At 37.3% G+C, this 15,380-nt stretch overlaps 2 protein-coding genes across 2 annotated transcripts; one reads left to right on the top strand and one right to left on the bottom strand.

Annotated features, from left to right (window-relative positions):
- Positions 1-2,647: 2,647 nt before the first annotated feature.
- On the bottom strand, positions 2,648-3,699 carry LOC125186270 (germin-like protein subfamily 3 member 4). The gene has a single exon (XM_048082623.1). The coding sequence runs from the start codon at positions 3,651-3,653 to the stop codon at positions 3,000-3,002; it is 654 nt and encodes a 217-aa protein (XP_047938580.1). The 5' UTR covers positions 3,654-3,699; the 3' UTR covers positions 2,648-2,999.
- A 3,578-nt stretch (positions 3,700-7,277) lies between these two features.
- Positions 7,278-13,792, top strand: LOC125188047 (ribonuclease TUDOR 2-like). Its single transcript, XM_048084784.1, has 17 exons — positions 7,278-7,531; positions 8,355-8,518; positions 8,835-8,912; positions 9,026-9,139; positions 9,226-9,330; positions 9,459-9,665; positions 9,751-9,966; positions 10,084-10,191; positions 10,642-10,812; positions 10,898-11,095; positions 11,181-11,525; positions 11,629-11,859; positions 11,941-12,129; positions 12,196-12,273; positions 12,349-12,543; positions 12,877-13,254; positions 13,364-13,792. The coding sequence occupies exons 2-17, from the start codon at positions 8,369-8,371 to the stop codon at positions 13,547-13,549; spliced, it is 2,949 nt and encodes a 982-aa protein (XP_047940741.1). The 5' UTR covers positions 7,278-7,531; positions 8,355-8,368; the 3' UTR covers positions 13,550-13,792.
- The last annotated feature ends 1,588 nt before the right edge of the window (positions 13,793-15,380 follow it).

The following is a 15,380-nucleotide window of genomic DNA, read 5'->3' as shown; positions in this document are numbered from 1 at the left end:
GATAATTGCTAACTGACAAACATAAAAAAAATATATATATATTTGAGAATTATTTGTGGACAACGAGAGTACATTAGCAAGATGCGAAGGAAATAATTACTATGTTCAAGAAAGTAACTCCAAGTTTATATTTGTTCAATATAATAGGATCCAGTTCGGTTGCTATATAACTACTCCATATTAAATTAATAATTATTATGAAATCTAGATTATCCAATCTGAAAATAAACAGTTAAAAGATAAATTTTCACATCACGTCAACAAGTTATTGTAACCATGTCCTCCGGGGAATTATTGGTAGTCCACTCAAGTAACTATTGCTAACTCTTACTATCTCCATTCTTTGAAAATAGAAACTATTTTCATTTTGGATTGTCTATTAAAAATAAAAACTTTATAGACTTTCTATTTTAAGATGAGGACCCCGCCCCATTTTTGGTGAGCAGAAGAAGTATAATTTTTTAGTTTATAACATTTGTATATAATAATTCTAATAATATTCATAGTATTTTATAAGTAGCATTCCATTCATGCGCATCACGTTGCATATCGCTCTCTCATTATTATTTATTAGAATGATCAGTTATTAATGGTTGGGCATAATTTGTTAATAGAAGGATTGATTTAATAGTGGCGCCGCATTTGGTGGGATCACTTTCTTCTTCGTGAAATACTTTATTGTAGCTCTATCTTGTTGGAGAAATTCGTCGGGGTGGATAGATATATTTGTAATCTTCTAGCTGTACGATGACATTTATAGTCAACATTGCTTCAATTATTTTTTTTCCATACAATAATGGATTAATGGGTCTAAACAATGTGATCTACGTGTATATTTGACGTCATTGTATCCGTCATTTTAACTTAATTGAATAAATTCAGGAGTGTACATGTACATATTTGATTGTATCTACATGGTGAAGTTGTAATCATCAGGGACTAGGGTCAAGTCACATTTTGCTAAGCCCAGTTGGAGGATATTGGTCTTCTCAATCTAAATTATTTCATTTTAGGGAGTGACCTATTGAAATATGATGTCTAAAGAGTTAGATAACCTATTGAAACGAGGAGTGTCTTAAAATCAGTTTATGATTATCATTTTCGTGGCACCATTAACCATAAATTTTAACACTTTCCTGAAAGTATAGTTAATTGTAGTAGAGACGTGCTTTTTCTCTCCCATTGTGATAGACACATATGAAGCGATCTTAGTCGAAATTGAAAGTATAAATGATAAACATGCATCAATACAAACACATGCAAGCAATTGACATTGTACGTACATCGATTATAACTTGCAAGTCGTTGTATAAACCAACTAATGATTATTGAAATTAAAGAGAAATCTTTTATTGACTTAAAAAATGTTGTTGACAATTTTTGCAGGAGTAATTTTTTTGCGGGGCACTGTCACTGGTGGAAGAACTAATTTGTGATTTTTCTCACAATATAACAAAGAATACTTTTGACATTTGAGTGGAGAAGTTTCATTGTGAAAAATGAAAATGCCCCAATTTGGTGGCCCAAACCAACCCACAATAAGAGGGGATTATTTGTTTGTAGAATCATCAATATATATAAATTTTTGTCTTTTTATTTCTTTACAAGTAAATACGTAGGTTATTTTGTTTGATGAGCTCAGACGAGGGTCATCCTTGAATGAGCAAAAGACATATGATGGCGTCCAATTTGAACATAATAGTAGTAATTGATAGTGGAGTTTAGTAATGGGGTTGGTAGTGGTTCCCCAGTCCCCACCTTCATTCAATTATAAATGTATATGATTTGTGTGATTAATTTTAGTGCCATGCTTTTGTTGTTTTATTTTTTTTTTCTTTTTGGCTTCGGATAATTGAGTAAATGAGATTTTGACATTTTAGTGTAGGATTTCCTGGGAATTTCGTTGTCTTTACAGCATTTCGAGATGTTATCATGTTACTTGTTCATCAGCATTTAGGGAGTACAGGAGAAAATTTGGGCTCAATTTAATTATAGGCGTATACTCTTATTTATTTCCCTTTTTATTTTCTTTATATGTGCATATAGTTTTTCAAAAAAAAAAAAAAAAACAAACAAACTATTTTCTCTGTTTTCATTTTGGTATTTTCCAGATTTACAATGCAGAAGAATGTAGGACAAATACAACAAACAAAAACAACTGAGAATCTGAGATTGCATGTAAACATAAATCATTGGGATTTTTGTATCGAATATGCAAATCAGTGATGGAAATGGCAATGAGGCTCTGCGTGTGAAGGGGAGGGGGGTGCCAATTTCTTTTTCTAATAAAAAAAAAAATAATTACCCCTTATTACCCCTATACAAAAAATATTATGTTGAACATAAAATCTGCACGTTAATGGTCAAAATAATAAAGATTCCATGTCTTTTGAATTCAATATTGGTAAATAGAGTATAATTGATTAAGATAAATTAAATAGCTAGTTTGAGCATTATACTCATAGAGTTATGCTTGATGAAGCTGCTGCGCAATTGATGTTTCATATTCCGTGTTCATACAAAAATAAAAACGTAAATACATAATACAATTCAAATTCCAACATTTTATATCATGTACTACTATATAAACTACACATATCAACTGGCCTGATCTGATCGCTAATGATAATCTAGCAAACAAAACCAATAGTACAAATTATTCATTCCAAGATCACAAACTTCAAATAAATACAAGCGTTTAATTACATTAAAATATTGTCCGAAAACCAAATCAACTCATGTACAATACATACACCAAAAGCATCCCTAATGCATGATCAATAAAATAGTCACACAAAGCACACTATCTACTCTAATTTTCACTCACAACACGACTTTTACCATCTTTCAATTTTCTCCATCTCTAAACACGTCTTTTATGTGGCACAACTAGGCCATACTGTTAGAAAAATTAAGAGAATTAGCAAAAAAATAAAAATAAAAGATGGCATTAAAAGCTTTAAGTAAAATAGGTTAACCAAATCTTAAAAAAGTCCCTACTACTCCCAGAACAACTCCACGCTGCTAACCCCATTCAAATCCTCCATAGAAACAGCCTTGAGCTTCTCCATCATCCCTTTCCCCCCAAACATGGCACCCGACACGCTAGCGATCCCGGGATTCTGGCTATTAAGCACAGAGAAAATCGTGGCCGGCTCAAACCCAGCATTGAAGCAGAAATGCAGCAGCCCTTTCGGAAACACGAACACCTCCCCCTCCCCCAGCCGCTTCTGAAACACCTGGTTCGTCGAATCCACGAACCCGGCCGCCACCACCCCGGCCCTCACGAACATCATCTCCGAGGCGCGCGGGTGGGCGTGCGGCAACACCATCCCGTCCACGTCCATGTCCGTCCTGGCCGCAGACAGCCCCAGCGTGTTCAGCCCGGGGAACTCTGCGGCTGTCGCCAGGGTCACGGACGACCGGTAGAAGTTGTCCATGTCCCCGGCCGACCCCAGCAGGGACGACTTGAAGTCCGACGCTGCCACGTCCGAGGGCGCCTTGCACGGGTAGCCATTGAAGAACATTTTTTGGTTCGCGGCGTCGCTTGGGCAGACGTCGTAGAGGTTGTCGCCGTCGCCGCCGATGCAGGGTTGGATAATGGAGGCTAGGAGAGAGGCCAGGAGGAGGTTTAGTAGTCTGTGGTGTTTCATTGTTCTTTGAAGGTTTTTTTAAGTGTGTTTTGGAATGTGGTGTTGTATGTGTATATATAAAAATATTGGGAGGTGGAATTAATATTGAGTTTGCAGCTTGTGGAAGTTAAATTAATGTAGATAGGCTTGGAGTTCACTTCACTTCACTATTGCTTAAGGTGTAAAAAGCACATTTGCTTTTGAAAATGATGTGATCCTTTCATCTGTGAGGTTGGATGTCCTTGTGCTGAGTTACAACTTGATCACATATTGCAATTGAAAAGTCCCATATCACATATTTATGTGGAGGCCAGGCCATCGATGAAGAGCTACATATATAAGAGTTATAATTGAGCTTGATTCAAATATGATCCTCTAGTGCAACATTGTATTTCGTCTTCAACAGTAATAATTATTAATTGAATGCCTAATTAAACTACGTACCATGTGGATAGTTGATCAAGATAATCGAAGGGTTTTTATTTTGATAAGATTTGATTTTATTTTATTTCAAATCTTGATACTCCATAATTGATTAATTAATTAATTTAGATTTTAAATAGCATAGTGTACTAAATTGGGGAACCAATTTTCATACATAGATGCGTCATTTGCTTATTGTTGTAATTAGGAAAGGAAAAACGTTGAGGTTGATCAATCTTATACCACTTTCAGAGGACGCAAATGGAAGTGTCCTAAACGAACAAATATTAAGTTAATTTTTTCTTAATTTAGAAATATTTTTTTTTCGTCCTAAATTATTGTTATTTTTTAAAACTTTCCAATGCACGTGATTGTGTCTCACTTTTTGTATCCTAAAAGATAATTTTTTGCAGTAATTGTATCCACAAGAGCACTACTTTGTCCAACTGAAGTTTATCATCTCTTTAACTGAGAAAGCCACCTTCATGCACACTGGAGGACATGTGGCATCATGACGGGTGGTGTTTTAGGTTAAAGTGAACGGCACTTGAAGAAATTGAAAATGGGCATACAATGGGTTTGAGATGAGCGGGGAGCAGATGATGACAACAGTGGGGGTTGGACGATAGACGATAGTGACATGAAAAAAATAGATAAAATGTGATGGTAAATAGGGCACAATATTTAGATTCTTTAATAAATAAAAAGTGTTGTGATCTTTGTAGGGGCCTATTAAAGGAAAAAATATCTTTTAATATAAAAATAATTAAAAACCATATTTTTACATATTTTTGGATAAAAAATCCTACACTTTATCGTATTGGCTTTATATGCAATTGCCCCATACATATTGACATTAATATGCCCTGACCTCTGTATCTGAAATCTATAGACGCGTTTTTCCGATATTATACTTTGTGAGTTTAATAAATATTTTAGTTGAATCACAACAATATTTTTCAAGTCAACTTTGTCATAATGTTTTTCACATAATTTACATATATCTATTGTCTGTTTGACTATTACATTGTATTGATGTATACCCCTGTTTTAGATAATTGTTTGGGGGGATGTCACGTGATTTTAGAAGTTATTGTAATTGTGTTAAGTATTAAGATTTTTTTTTTGAATGTAATACTCCGCGAAGATAAAAAATAATTATATTTATTAATGCTGATTTATTTTTTATCAAAAATAGAAATATGATCTTTATTATGATTGACTAAAAATAAAAATGAGATATATCATTGGAAGGAATGGGAGTAAATTCTAACGCTCCATTGCTCATATTAACAGTGAAAATTTTGACCATATAAATGACATTGGAATATATAACTACTTCCCATACCAAATGCACCATGCTTGTTCGGCGAAAAGTAAAGTTGGTAAGGAAAATGATTCCTGGGATAATGAATCTCGAGAATATGAATCCTAGTAACTTTACTTTCATGTGTTTGGAAAATATCAAGATTTTAAATTTATATTACTTTAAACACCAAACTAAAAATATAAGTACTACTTATTATTTTTTTATTTATAAAAAAGAATAATATTATAATTTTTTTTAATAAATTATTAATTATAAATAATTATATTATTATATTTATTATTATGATGGATAATTTAAATATGGATTGTCCACCATAATATAATAATATAATTATAATTATAGTTAGAGTATTATACTCATTTATTATAATAATAAATATAATAATTATTATATTATAATTATAATATTTATACATATTATGATTGAATAAATTTTATAAATTAAAATTGCACTATGACCTTTTTGATTAATTATTTATTAATGGAGTAATATATAATAATTATGATTTATTATACAATTTATATTATATAATTATATTATAATTATTAATTATTAATAAATTGTTAATTACTATTATGAATGTTTATAAAATATAGTTATAATTATGATAATTTTAATTATAGTTATTTATTATAGTGAAATTAAGTATGATTTATAATTTTAAATTATTTTAAATACAGTGTAATTAATAATAATAATATTATTATTATTATTATTATTATTATTATTATTATTATTATTATTATTATTATTATAAAACTATACTATATTGCTTAAATATGTAAGAATCCTAAAACTTGGAAAAAGAATATCTAAGAAAAGTTGGAATTCAGAATCCTGGAAAGTTGTACTAACTTTCCTTGTTCTCGGATTCTGATTACTTTCCCAGTTTGATTAAAAACCGAAACAAACACATGAATTTGAAATTTGAGGAATCAGATTACTTTCCCAGACAGAATCCTGACAACCAAACATGGCCGTACTGTAAGAGCGGAGAAAATGATAATAAAATCGCCATTGTTCAAATAATTATTCAGTGTATAAAAAGCAAAACATGAGCAAAATTCATACTGCAAGGAAAAATTTACTAGTATATGGAGTACTACTTTATATAATATTCGAATTATTGTCATCCTAATAAATGACATGAATTACACATAAATACAGTCAAATACTTGAACTAATTTACTACGGGGAGTACTACTAAATACCGAAACTATCAAACGTTAACAAAGTATCCCACAAATTTAAAATTCGCACAAATATTGAAAATGAGTTAGCATCAAAGCAACACTAGCTGCTAATATTTTTTTATAAAATAATTTTTTTTTTTGTAATCGCACTAATTTGGATGGTAGCAATTATTTATTCCACATATTATGAATTTGACAATATAGGTATATTGCAGAATACATGGAGAAGATTTCTTGCCCAATTAAGAATAATGTTATTCATCTCAATATAAATGCCAATTAAATGGAAAAGTCCAAAATCCACAGATAATTCCCTAACAATTATAACAGCATTAAAAATTTAAAACACACAATTAAAAATACTACTGTCCAAAATTTGGACAGAAAACTAACTTTTCCACAAAAGCCCAGTTCTGACGTGGCAGAAATAACAACTACCCCCACACGTCGCGCTCTCATTGGCCTCAACCTCCACGTGGCGTTCCATTCTCGTCACAAATTTCTGTCGCTATTTTTCCAATAATAAAAAGCAAAAAATATGAATTTGGAAATAAATGTACAATTCCGAATAGATTTAGATTTAGGAGAAAAAGCAAAACGGCAGGCCATCAGGGGCACATTCAGTAATTCTAGAAAAAATCGAGGCGATTTAGATGAGGCCTGCTGCACATTGCTATAAAAGACCAATCTTTAGATCGACATAGATGTATATGCTTTCCATGCCCCGCCGTCGTCTCTCTCTTGAACACATTCTCTCAAATTCCGCTCCAAATTGAGTAAAGAAACTGAATCAGAAAAACTTAACAGAACTCCGTTTCAGTTTATGGAAATAATTGGTTAGATTTGATGAATTCATCGTAATCGAATTGGAAATCGGATCGCTTTCGCTACACTCGCTCTTCAACCTCCTCCAGCCTAGGATTTATCGGAGACTTTTTGAGGTGGTTTTGTAGGTGAGATTTTTTTTCCAGATCTTATTGATCTGGAGCTCTGATGATTAATGCACGCGTTTGTGTACAGTGAATTGACTGTTTCTGGATTTGTTTTGAGTGTTTTTGTGTGAGATCGTGATGATCGCTGGTGTTGAGCTGTAGATCTCTATCGTATGTGTGTTTGCATGTGTTTGTTGAGATTTTTCCGATAGAATTTGCTCGTGTAGCTATTTGATGTGCGTGATTCGGCATGTGGAAGCTGCTACACAGTAATTAATTACTTGCATTTGTTCTTTTGTTAAATCCTGGAGTTTGCGTCATCTGTGTGTAATGGTTGACTACTGTATTTGTGAATTAGATTCATATAAGGTTTGGATGGGGTTTTATAGAATGTTGTGAAATTGCAGAAGCATGGATCTGTTAATTTAGGCTATTTAATTTGCATCCATTCTAAATATTTCTGTTTTCAATGAAAAATTAATCCTTTTTTGGCACATTGTTTATGATTTTAACAATAGAAACTTCTCCTCCTCCTTATGATTCATTAAGATACATAAGTCTTTCTCCAACCTTTTATTTGAATCAGTTTTGCAAATAAAGTATTGATCTTTTATCCTTACTTTTATGTTTTTTCAGTAGTACAATTACTGGTTTTGCAGTGTGCGAGTTTGATTACTTAGTCTTTTTAGGGAGTACTGTTATTTAAGCTTGCATTTTTATTAGTTCAATCGGGTAACCATGCACAAAAACTGATTCAGAAGGAGAACGGAGCTTAGTTTTGTTGATCTTGTTGCTGTTGCTTTTACCTTTTCTAAGTCACCGCCTTTAACCTCTTGTTATGCAGATTTAGCTGTTGAAATGGCATCGGCAGCTGGAGCCACAGGATGGTTGAGGGGAACAGTAAAAGCTGTTTCATCTGGTGACTGCTTGGTGATAATGGGGAACACGAAGGCTGAGATTCCCCCAGAGAAGACAATCACTTTGTCTTCATTAATGGCTCCTAAGTTGGTATGTTCTGTTTATGTTTATGTAATTATTCAGTAAGCTTCTCAGATTCATGAGCATGCATTTAGATAATTATTCTTGAGGAATTCATCTAAGCTTTATGGATTCTAGTCGTTTGTGTTATATTATTACCCCCTTACATTTATCAATGAATGTACTCCATGATTTTGTTAATATACTTGTATTTCCTGAATCTAATTTTTGGAAGCGTCTTAAATATTGAATTTGGTTGATGGCTACCTCCTTCAAATAGTGTCCGGGGTTACCAGATTGAGAATATACTTGCTGAAGTCCTTGTATTACTTTGTTTCTCTTATAGGCTCCCCGAAGAGGTGGACTTGATGAGCCATTTGCATGGCAGAGTAGAGAATTCTTGAGGAAGCTTTGCATTGGAAAGGTGGATTTTTATTGTTGTCTTTGTTGGTCTGCCATAGGATATCTGTTCGTTTAAATGTGAGTTATTGTATTTTTGAAATTTAGGTTTAACAATTTGTGTCTTTTGCATTACAGGAGGTAACTTTCAGAGTGGATTACACTGTACCATCCATTAATCGGGAGTTTGGCTCTGTTTTCCTTGGGGATAAGAATGTGGCTTTGCTCGTGGTTGCTGGAGGCTGGGCAAAGGTTTTCCATTGTTGTTAGACCATTTTCATTGTTACTGTGTGCGCTGATTCATGCTGTATCTCATATTCATATTTTCCATTACACAGGTTAGGGATCAAGGTCAACAGAAAGGAGAAGCTAGTCCTTACTTGGCAGATCTGCTGCGCCTTGAAGAGCAGGCCAAGCAGCAAGGTCTTGGTCGTTGGAACACGGTCTGTATATATATATTTTCTCTTTTTATTTTATTGTTTGAATTTGAAGTGTTTTTATAATCTGTTTAGAGATTATATGGTTCAGAATTTTGTAATGATGATTTATGTCTTGTTATCTCTCCATTCAGACCCCAGGTGCTGCTGAGGCAGCCATTAGGGACCTGCCTCCTTCAGCAGTTAGCGACCCTGGTAATTTTGATGCTATGGCTCTATTGGCTGCTAAGAAGGGCAGTCCTTTGGAGGCTATTGTCGACCAATGTCGTGATGGAAGCACACTCCGTGTTTATTTGCTTCCAGACTTTCAATATGTCCAAGTGTTTGTTGCTGGGATTCAGGTATATATAATGATTGACAGTACTTTTTTGATGGTTTTCTTTTCCTTTCCATCAAATTTTACATCAATATTGAATTTTCTACCAGGCTCCGTCTGCTGGCAGAAGAGCTGCAGCAGAATCTGCCATTGCTACTGAGGTAGTGCCTACTGAACAAAATGGAGATTCAACAACTGAAGGTCGTGCTCCTTTAACATCTGCACAGAGGCTTGCTGCATCATCTGCATCAGCAAATGAAGTTCCTGCAGATCCCTTTGGGAAAGAAGCCAAGCATTTCACAGAAATCCGTGTGTTGCACAGAGATGTGAGACTGCTTAAAACACAAAGACTTACTCTTTCTTAATTCCCTTTTCTCTCTTTTCAAAGAAAATACTTTAATTGTTTAAGTCTGTTAATGTATCTGTCATTTTCTGCGATACAGGTAAGGATTGTATTGGAGGGTGTTGACAAATTTAGCAATCTTACCGGTTCAGTATACTATCCTGATGGCGAATCAGCAAAGGATTTGTCTTTGGAGCTTATTGAACATGTAAGTCATTTCATAATGTTATTATGGAGTCAATTCTGTTTTTCACCCTTAGCTCCATATTATGTGATAGCTTATACCGTTGATAAGATTCTTCTCTATGAATTGGCAATATTCTCACATATATGTTTCATTGTCATCCATTGTTAGTTTATGTTTTTTTTCTGGACATTTTGAATTTTTTATCTAAGATTTCTTGATAAAATGAAAGCAATGTGTGGTATCTGAGGTACCCTTGCTTTTATTTTTTGTATCCGGACTGTGTTAAAAAATGGTTGACAAATTACTTTTTTATGTTTTCAAAATGCATTTGTAGTTGTCGTCTTATTATTTCCTTATATACTTGATGTCTATGTTATACGTCTCTCTCTCTCTCTCATGCACATGCCAAAATTTTGTGTCTTTGGCTTTTACCAGAATTTTATGATGTTCATCTATATTTTATTTCCCCAGGGTTTAGCAAAATATGTCGACTGGAGTGCAAGCTTGCTGGAAGATGAGGCCAGACGGAGGTTGAAGAATGCAGAACTTCAAGCAAAGAAGTCAAGGTTAAGAATCTGGACAAATTATGTCCCCCCAGCAACCAACTCCAAAGCCATTCATGACCAGAACTTTACAGGAAAAGTATGTCGTGCCCTGGATTTTACATTTAGTGGTTTTCAATTTTTCTAAATTAATTGATTATTTGCTGACAACTTATTTTGTGCAGGTGATTGAAGTTGCAAGTGCAGACTGTATTGTTGTTGCTGATGATTCCTTGCCATTTGGAGATCCTGCTGCAGAGCGACGAGTCAATCTCTCAAGTATACGGGGCCCTAAAATGGGAAATCCTCGTAGAGATCAAAAACCCGATCCATATGCTCGTGATGCTAAGGAATTCCTGAGGACACGCCTAATTGGTCGTCAGGTATGGTTATGGTTAGTTCTTGATCTTTCTTTTGTACTTCCTATAATGAAGTGCTGTAATTTTGACATCGTCTTTACCTCTTCAGGTGAATGTTTCTATGGAATATTCCAGGAAGGTTGGTCTGACAGATGGGGGTGCTGCTCCGGCTGGGTCTGGAGATACAAGGGTAATGGATTTTGGAACTGTCTTTCTTGCTAATCCGTCTAAGGATGGGGATGATGCTACTGCTGCTAACCAAACAAATGGGGTTAATATTGCCGAGCTTTTAGTTGCTCGTGGTTTTGCCACTACTGTTAGGCATCGAGATTTTGAGGAGAGGTCAAATTATTATGATGCCCTCTTATCTGCTGAATCACGTGCTATTTCTGGGAAGAAAGGAATGCATTCTGCTAAAGATCCTCCCACCAGGCATATGACAGATTTGCTAACGGTTAGTTCTACACCATATTGAGTAAATATAGTGTTCTATTTAGAATAACTTTGTTTAAGAAATACATGGGTAACTTTACTATTTGTTGAATTGACATCTGTAGGCTAATGCAAAGAAAGCGAAAGACTTCCTACCATTTTTGCAACGCAATAGAAGGATGTCTGCTGTTGTCGAATATGTTCTCAGTGGACACCGATACAAAATAGATATCCCTAAGGCAACATGCAGTATTGCATTGTCGTTGTCTGGTGTCAGATGCCCTGGCCGTGGTGAGCCCTATTCGGAAGAAGCCATTGCATTTATGAGGCGGAAAATAATGCAGAGGGATGTTGAGGTAATTATTTTCTTTTAAGCTTTGCATTCTCTGCTATATGTGCGTTCTGTCTCACTGTTATGTTGATCTACCTGCATGAAGATTGAAGTCGAAACTGTTGATAGAACTGGAACCTTTTTGGGAACCATGTGGGAGTCTAGAACCAATGTGGCAATACCACTTTTAGAGGCGGGTTTGGCTAAACTTCAAACTTCCTTCGGCCTCGATAGGATCCCAGAAGCTCATCTCCTGGTTCAAGCAGAGCAATCAGCAAAGCAGAAGAAGTTGAAGGTGAATATACAATTTCCTCCATGGTTCCTCTTTTTGGTGCTCTTTTGCTAATAGTTTCTATTGCAGATATGGGAGAATTATGTTGAGGGAGAGGAAGTTACCAATGGTACATCTGTTGAAAGAAGACAAAAAGAGGAGTTTAAGGTATGGGTTTCAAATATGTTCTCTAACTGGCAGTCATCTCAGAGGCAGTATGGCTAATCATATGCTGTTTTTCAGGTTACGGTCACAGAAGTCCTGGAAGGTGGTCAATTTTATATTCAGTCAGTTGCTGATCAGAAAGTGGCTGCCATACAGAAACAGCTTTCTTCATTAAGCCTTCAAGAAGCTCCTTTAATTGGTGCCTTTAATCCTAAAAAGGGAGATATTGTTCTGGCTCAGTTTAGTGCTGACAAATCTTGGAATCGTGCAATGGTGAGGGGAATCGCATTACCTTTCTCTTAACTTTTCTTGAATATAGTCAATTGATTACGTTCCAGTGATGTTTCTTCATCTTGATTCTGTTATTCTGTATGACTTCATGAGTATAACTGGCCCTGTCTTCGATTATGTGTCTTAGATGAAAGATGCTTCACTTCTCAGGGTTCTGTTATGGTTTTAGCGATGGTACTCAGCTTTAGTGTGTAATTAGTTAATGTTCCAGTGTTTGTACATGAAGAAAGTATTTCGATTTTACTGTCGATATTTCTTAAATATCAGAATTTTGGCTCCTACATGTTTCTAACTCAACCTGCTTTGATTTTGAAGATTGTTAATGCTCCACGTGGTGCTGTGGAATCTGCAAATGACAAGTTTGAGGTGTTTTACATTGATTATGGGAACCAAGAAATCGTCCCCTACAGCCAGTTGCGTCCTCTTGATGCTTCGGTGTCTGCTGCACCAGGCCTTGCTCAGCTATGCAGCCTTGCATTCGTCAAGGTTCCAGGCTTGTCAGATGACTATGGTCAAGAAGCAGCTATCCGTTTGAGCGAACACCTATTGAGCACTCCTAAAGAATTTAGAGCCATCATAGAAGATAAGGACACGTCAGGTGGAAAAGTGAAAGGACAGGGCACGGGCACTGTCTTTTTGGTAAGTCTGATTGATAGCGAGGCTGAGACGAGCATCAATGCAGTTATGCTGCAGGTATGATATTAGACTATATCTCTTATCATCTTCATTGACATCTAATATTTGGAAAACAGATCATTATATGATTTTGTGCCACAATCATAACATGTAAATATCGTTTCAGGAGGGACTGGGTCGGTTGGAGAAAAGGCGTAGATGGGAGCCTAAGGATAAGCAACAGGCGATGGACGAACTGGAAAAATTCCAGACGGAAGCCCGGGAGAAGAGACTAGGGATGTGGGAGTATGGAGACATTGCGTCTGATGATGACGAAGCACCTCCACTAAGGAAAGCTGCTGGGAAGCGGTGAGAAGTTGGTATGTGTCGAGCCTGTACCCGATACTTGGATGCTAAACCGCAGTGCGGCCTGAACATGGAGAGAGACTACAGGCTCAGAGGAGGAACATACAAAATAGTGAAAGGCTTCAAACTTTTACTTGTAACTTACCGAATTTCATGACTTGTTTTTGGTAGCTGAGCGAACAATTTTGTTTTCTTTATTATTATTCAGTTATAGACACCCTTAATAAAGCAAAGCTAAGACTCTTCTTTAGATATGTTTTCATGACTATGAGGATGGTGTTTGTTTATCAAATATTTATAACTGCTGGTGTATTATCTTGTAGTAAGATTCATATCAAAATAAAACTGTTGCTCCATCCATTTAGAGCATCCGCAATGGTGCTTAGGCCAGCCATAGACCAGCCATTCTCTCCTCTCCACGTCAGCAACACTTAAAAAACCACCTGCCACATCAGATTTAGGCCAACCGCAATAAAAATAATTCAAAATATACTACATTTACGGAATTAAAATTACGATTAAAATACGGAATTAAATTTACAACACATATACGAGAAAAATAATCCATTCCATTAAAAAAAAAAGTACAAAGATTTTTAAAAAAAAGTACATGATTTTTTTTTTAAAAAAAAGGGCTTCAACACACGAGCCCCGCCACTCTCTACTCCTCATCGCCGTCGCCGTCGTCCTCGTCGCCAGCCGCCACGGCTGCCGCTACCCGTGGTATCTGAGCCCACGTCGGAACCCCTCCCAGCCCGTGACCTCGCGATCTCTAAATCGGCACGCATGCTCTCGAGCATCTCGTAAAGAAACCTCTTCTCCGTGGGGTCGGTTGTCATTCTTCCACTCTCGGAAGACCTGTAACATCTGAGCCCGCGTTTGGTTACGCGAATGGAGAGTGTACTCGAGTGGGGCGAGGCGAGGGAGGGCGGAGGGACCTGGACCTCGCGGGGCGATAGGGGGATCCGCCCTCGTTGACCAGGCTGCCTGCTCGTCTAATCCGCAGGCGGGGGCGGCCCGCGAGTAAATGAAGGAGAGGGATGGAAACTCCTGCGGCATCCGAGGGGAGGTCGTGGGGATCCGCCACAGGCGCCAGCTGTAGTCGCCGTTATAGTTAAGTTGCTCTGCTTCTTCGGCCACCCGGCGTCGCACCCTCAGCCTCAGAACTTCTCAGAGTCCTTCAACAACAAGAAGCACTCCCGGAAAGGCGAACTCCGCCCATACTTCCCCTCCAAGTGGAATCCGACTCAAGACCTTATCCTCCGGGCGTCGTCCTCAGCTCCGCCTACCTCTCTCGAGCCGACGTGGAGGGCGTTGGCGTACAAATTCGCAAAGCGGCCCACCGCGGCCCTGGTGCGCTCTCCCACCCCGTCCGGACCTCCTCGTTGCCGAAGTCCTTCCCGTACGGGCGGTGCCTCCTATAGGCAGCTCTGATCTTAACGCCAGCATGTTGACGGCCAGTTTGGTTGTTCGCAACCGGCGAGATCGTCGCACACCTCCAGCCACCCCTTGGCCACCCCGGGCGTGCACAAATCCTCCATCCAGCTACCTGCGGCCGAGTCGCGAGCGAGGCTGCGATGACTTCGCCGGCCGCCTTGCCACTTCCCCACCTCCCCTCGTCTTCTTTCGTCGGCGCGGCCGGCGTCGCTAGAACGGGAGTATCATCGTCCCCGAGATCGATCCCCATATCATGCAATGACAGAAGGTCATCGCCAGAGAACTGCGTCTCCACCGGGGTCGACGTGTGAGACGAAGCCGTCAAAAAATCAAGCGAGGGCCGATATACCGTGTCCCCTCCCGGTGACCCCCCCCCCCATCCCGGGATGCATACCGAGCGG

The sequence above is a fragment of the Salvia hispanica genome, chromosome 5 (genome assembly GCF_023119035.1).
Source record: "Salvia hispanica cultivar TCC Black 2014 chromosome 5, UniMelb_Shisp_WGS_1.0, whole genome shotgun sequence".
Classification (NCBI taxonomy): domain Eukaryota; kingdom Viridiplantae; phylum Streptophyta; class Magnoliopsida; order Lamiales; family Lamiaceae; genus Salvia; species Salvia hispanica.
This window is presented reverse-complemented; position numbering and strand designations above follow the sequence as displayed.

Coding starts and splice junctions, on each gene's coding strand:
- LOC125188047 (XM_048084784.1), top strand. CDS start 8,369: ATGGCATCGGCAGCTGGAGCCACAGGATGGTTGAGGGGAACAGTAAAA. Junction 10,192..10,641: donor CTTTGGAGCTTATTGAACAT/GTAAGTCATTTC, acceptor TTATTTCCCCAG/GGTTTAGCAAAATATGTCGA. Junction 12,274..12,348: donor GACAAAAAGAGGAGTTTAAG/GTATGGGTTTCA, acceptor GCTGTTTTTCAG/GTTACGGTCACAGAAGTCCT.
- LOC125186270 (XM_048082623.1), bottom strand. CDS start 3,653: ATGAAACACCACAGACTACTAAACCTCCTCCTGGCCTCTCTCCTAGCC.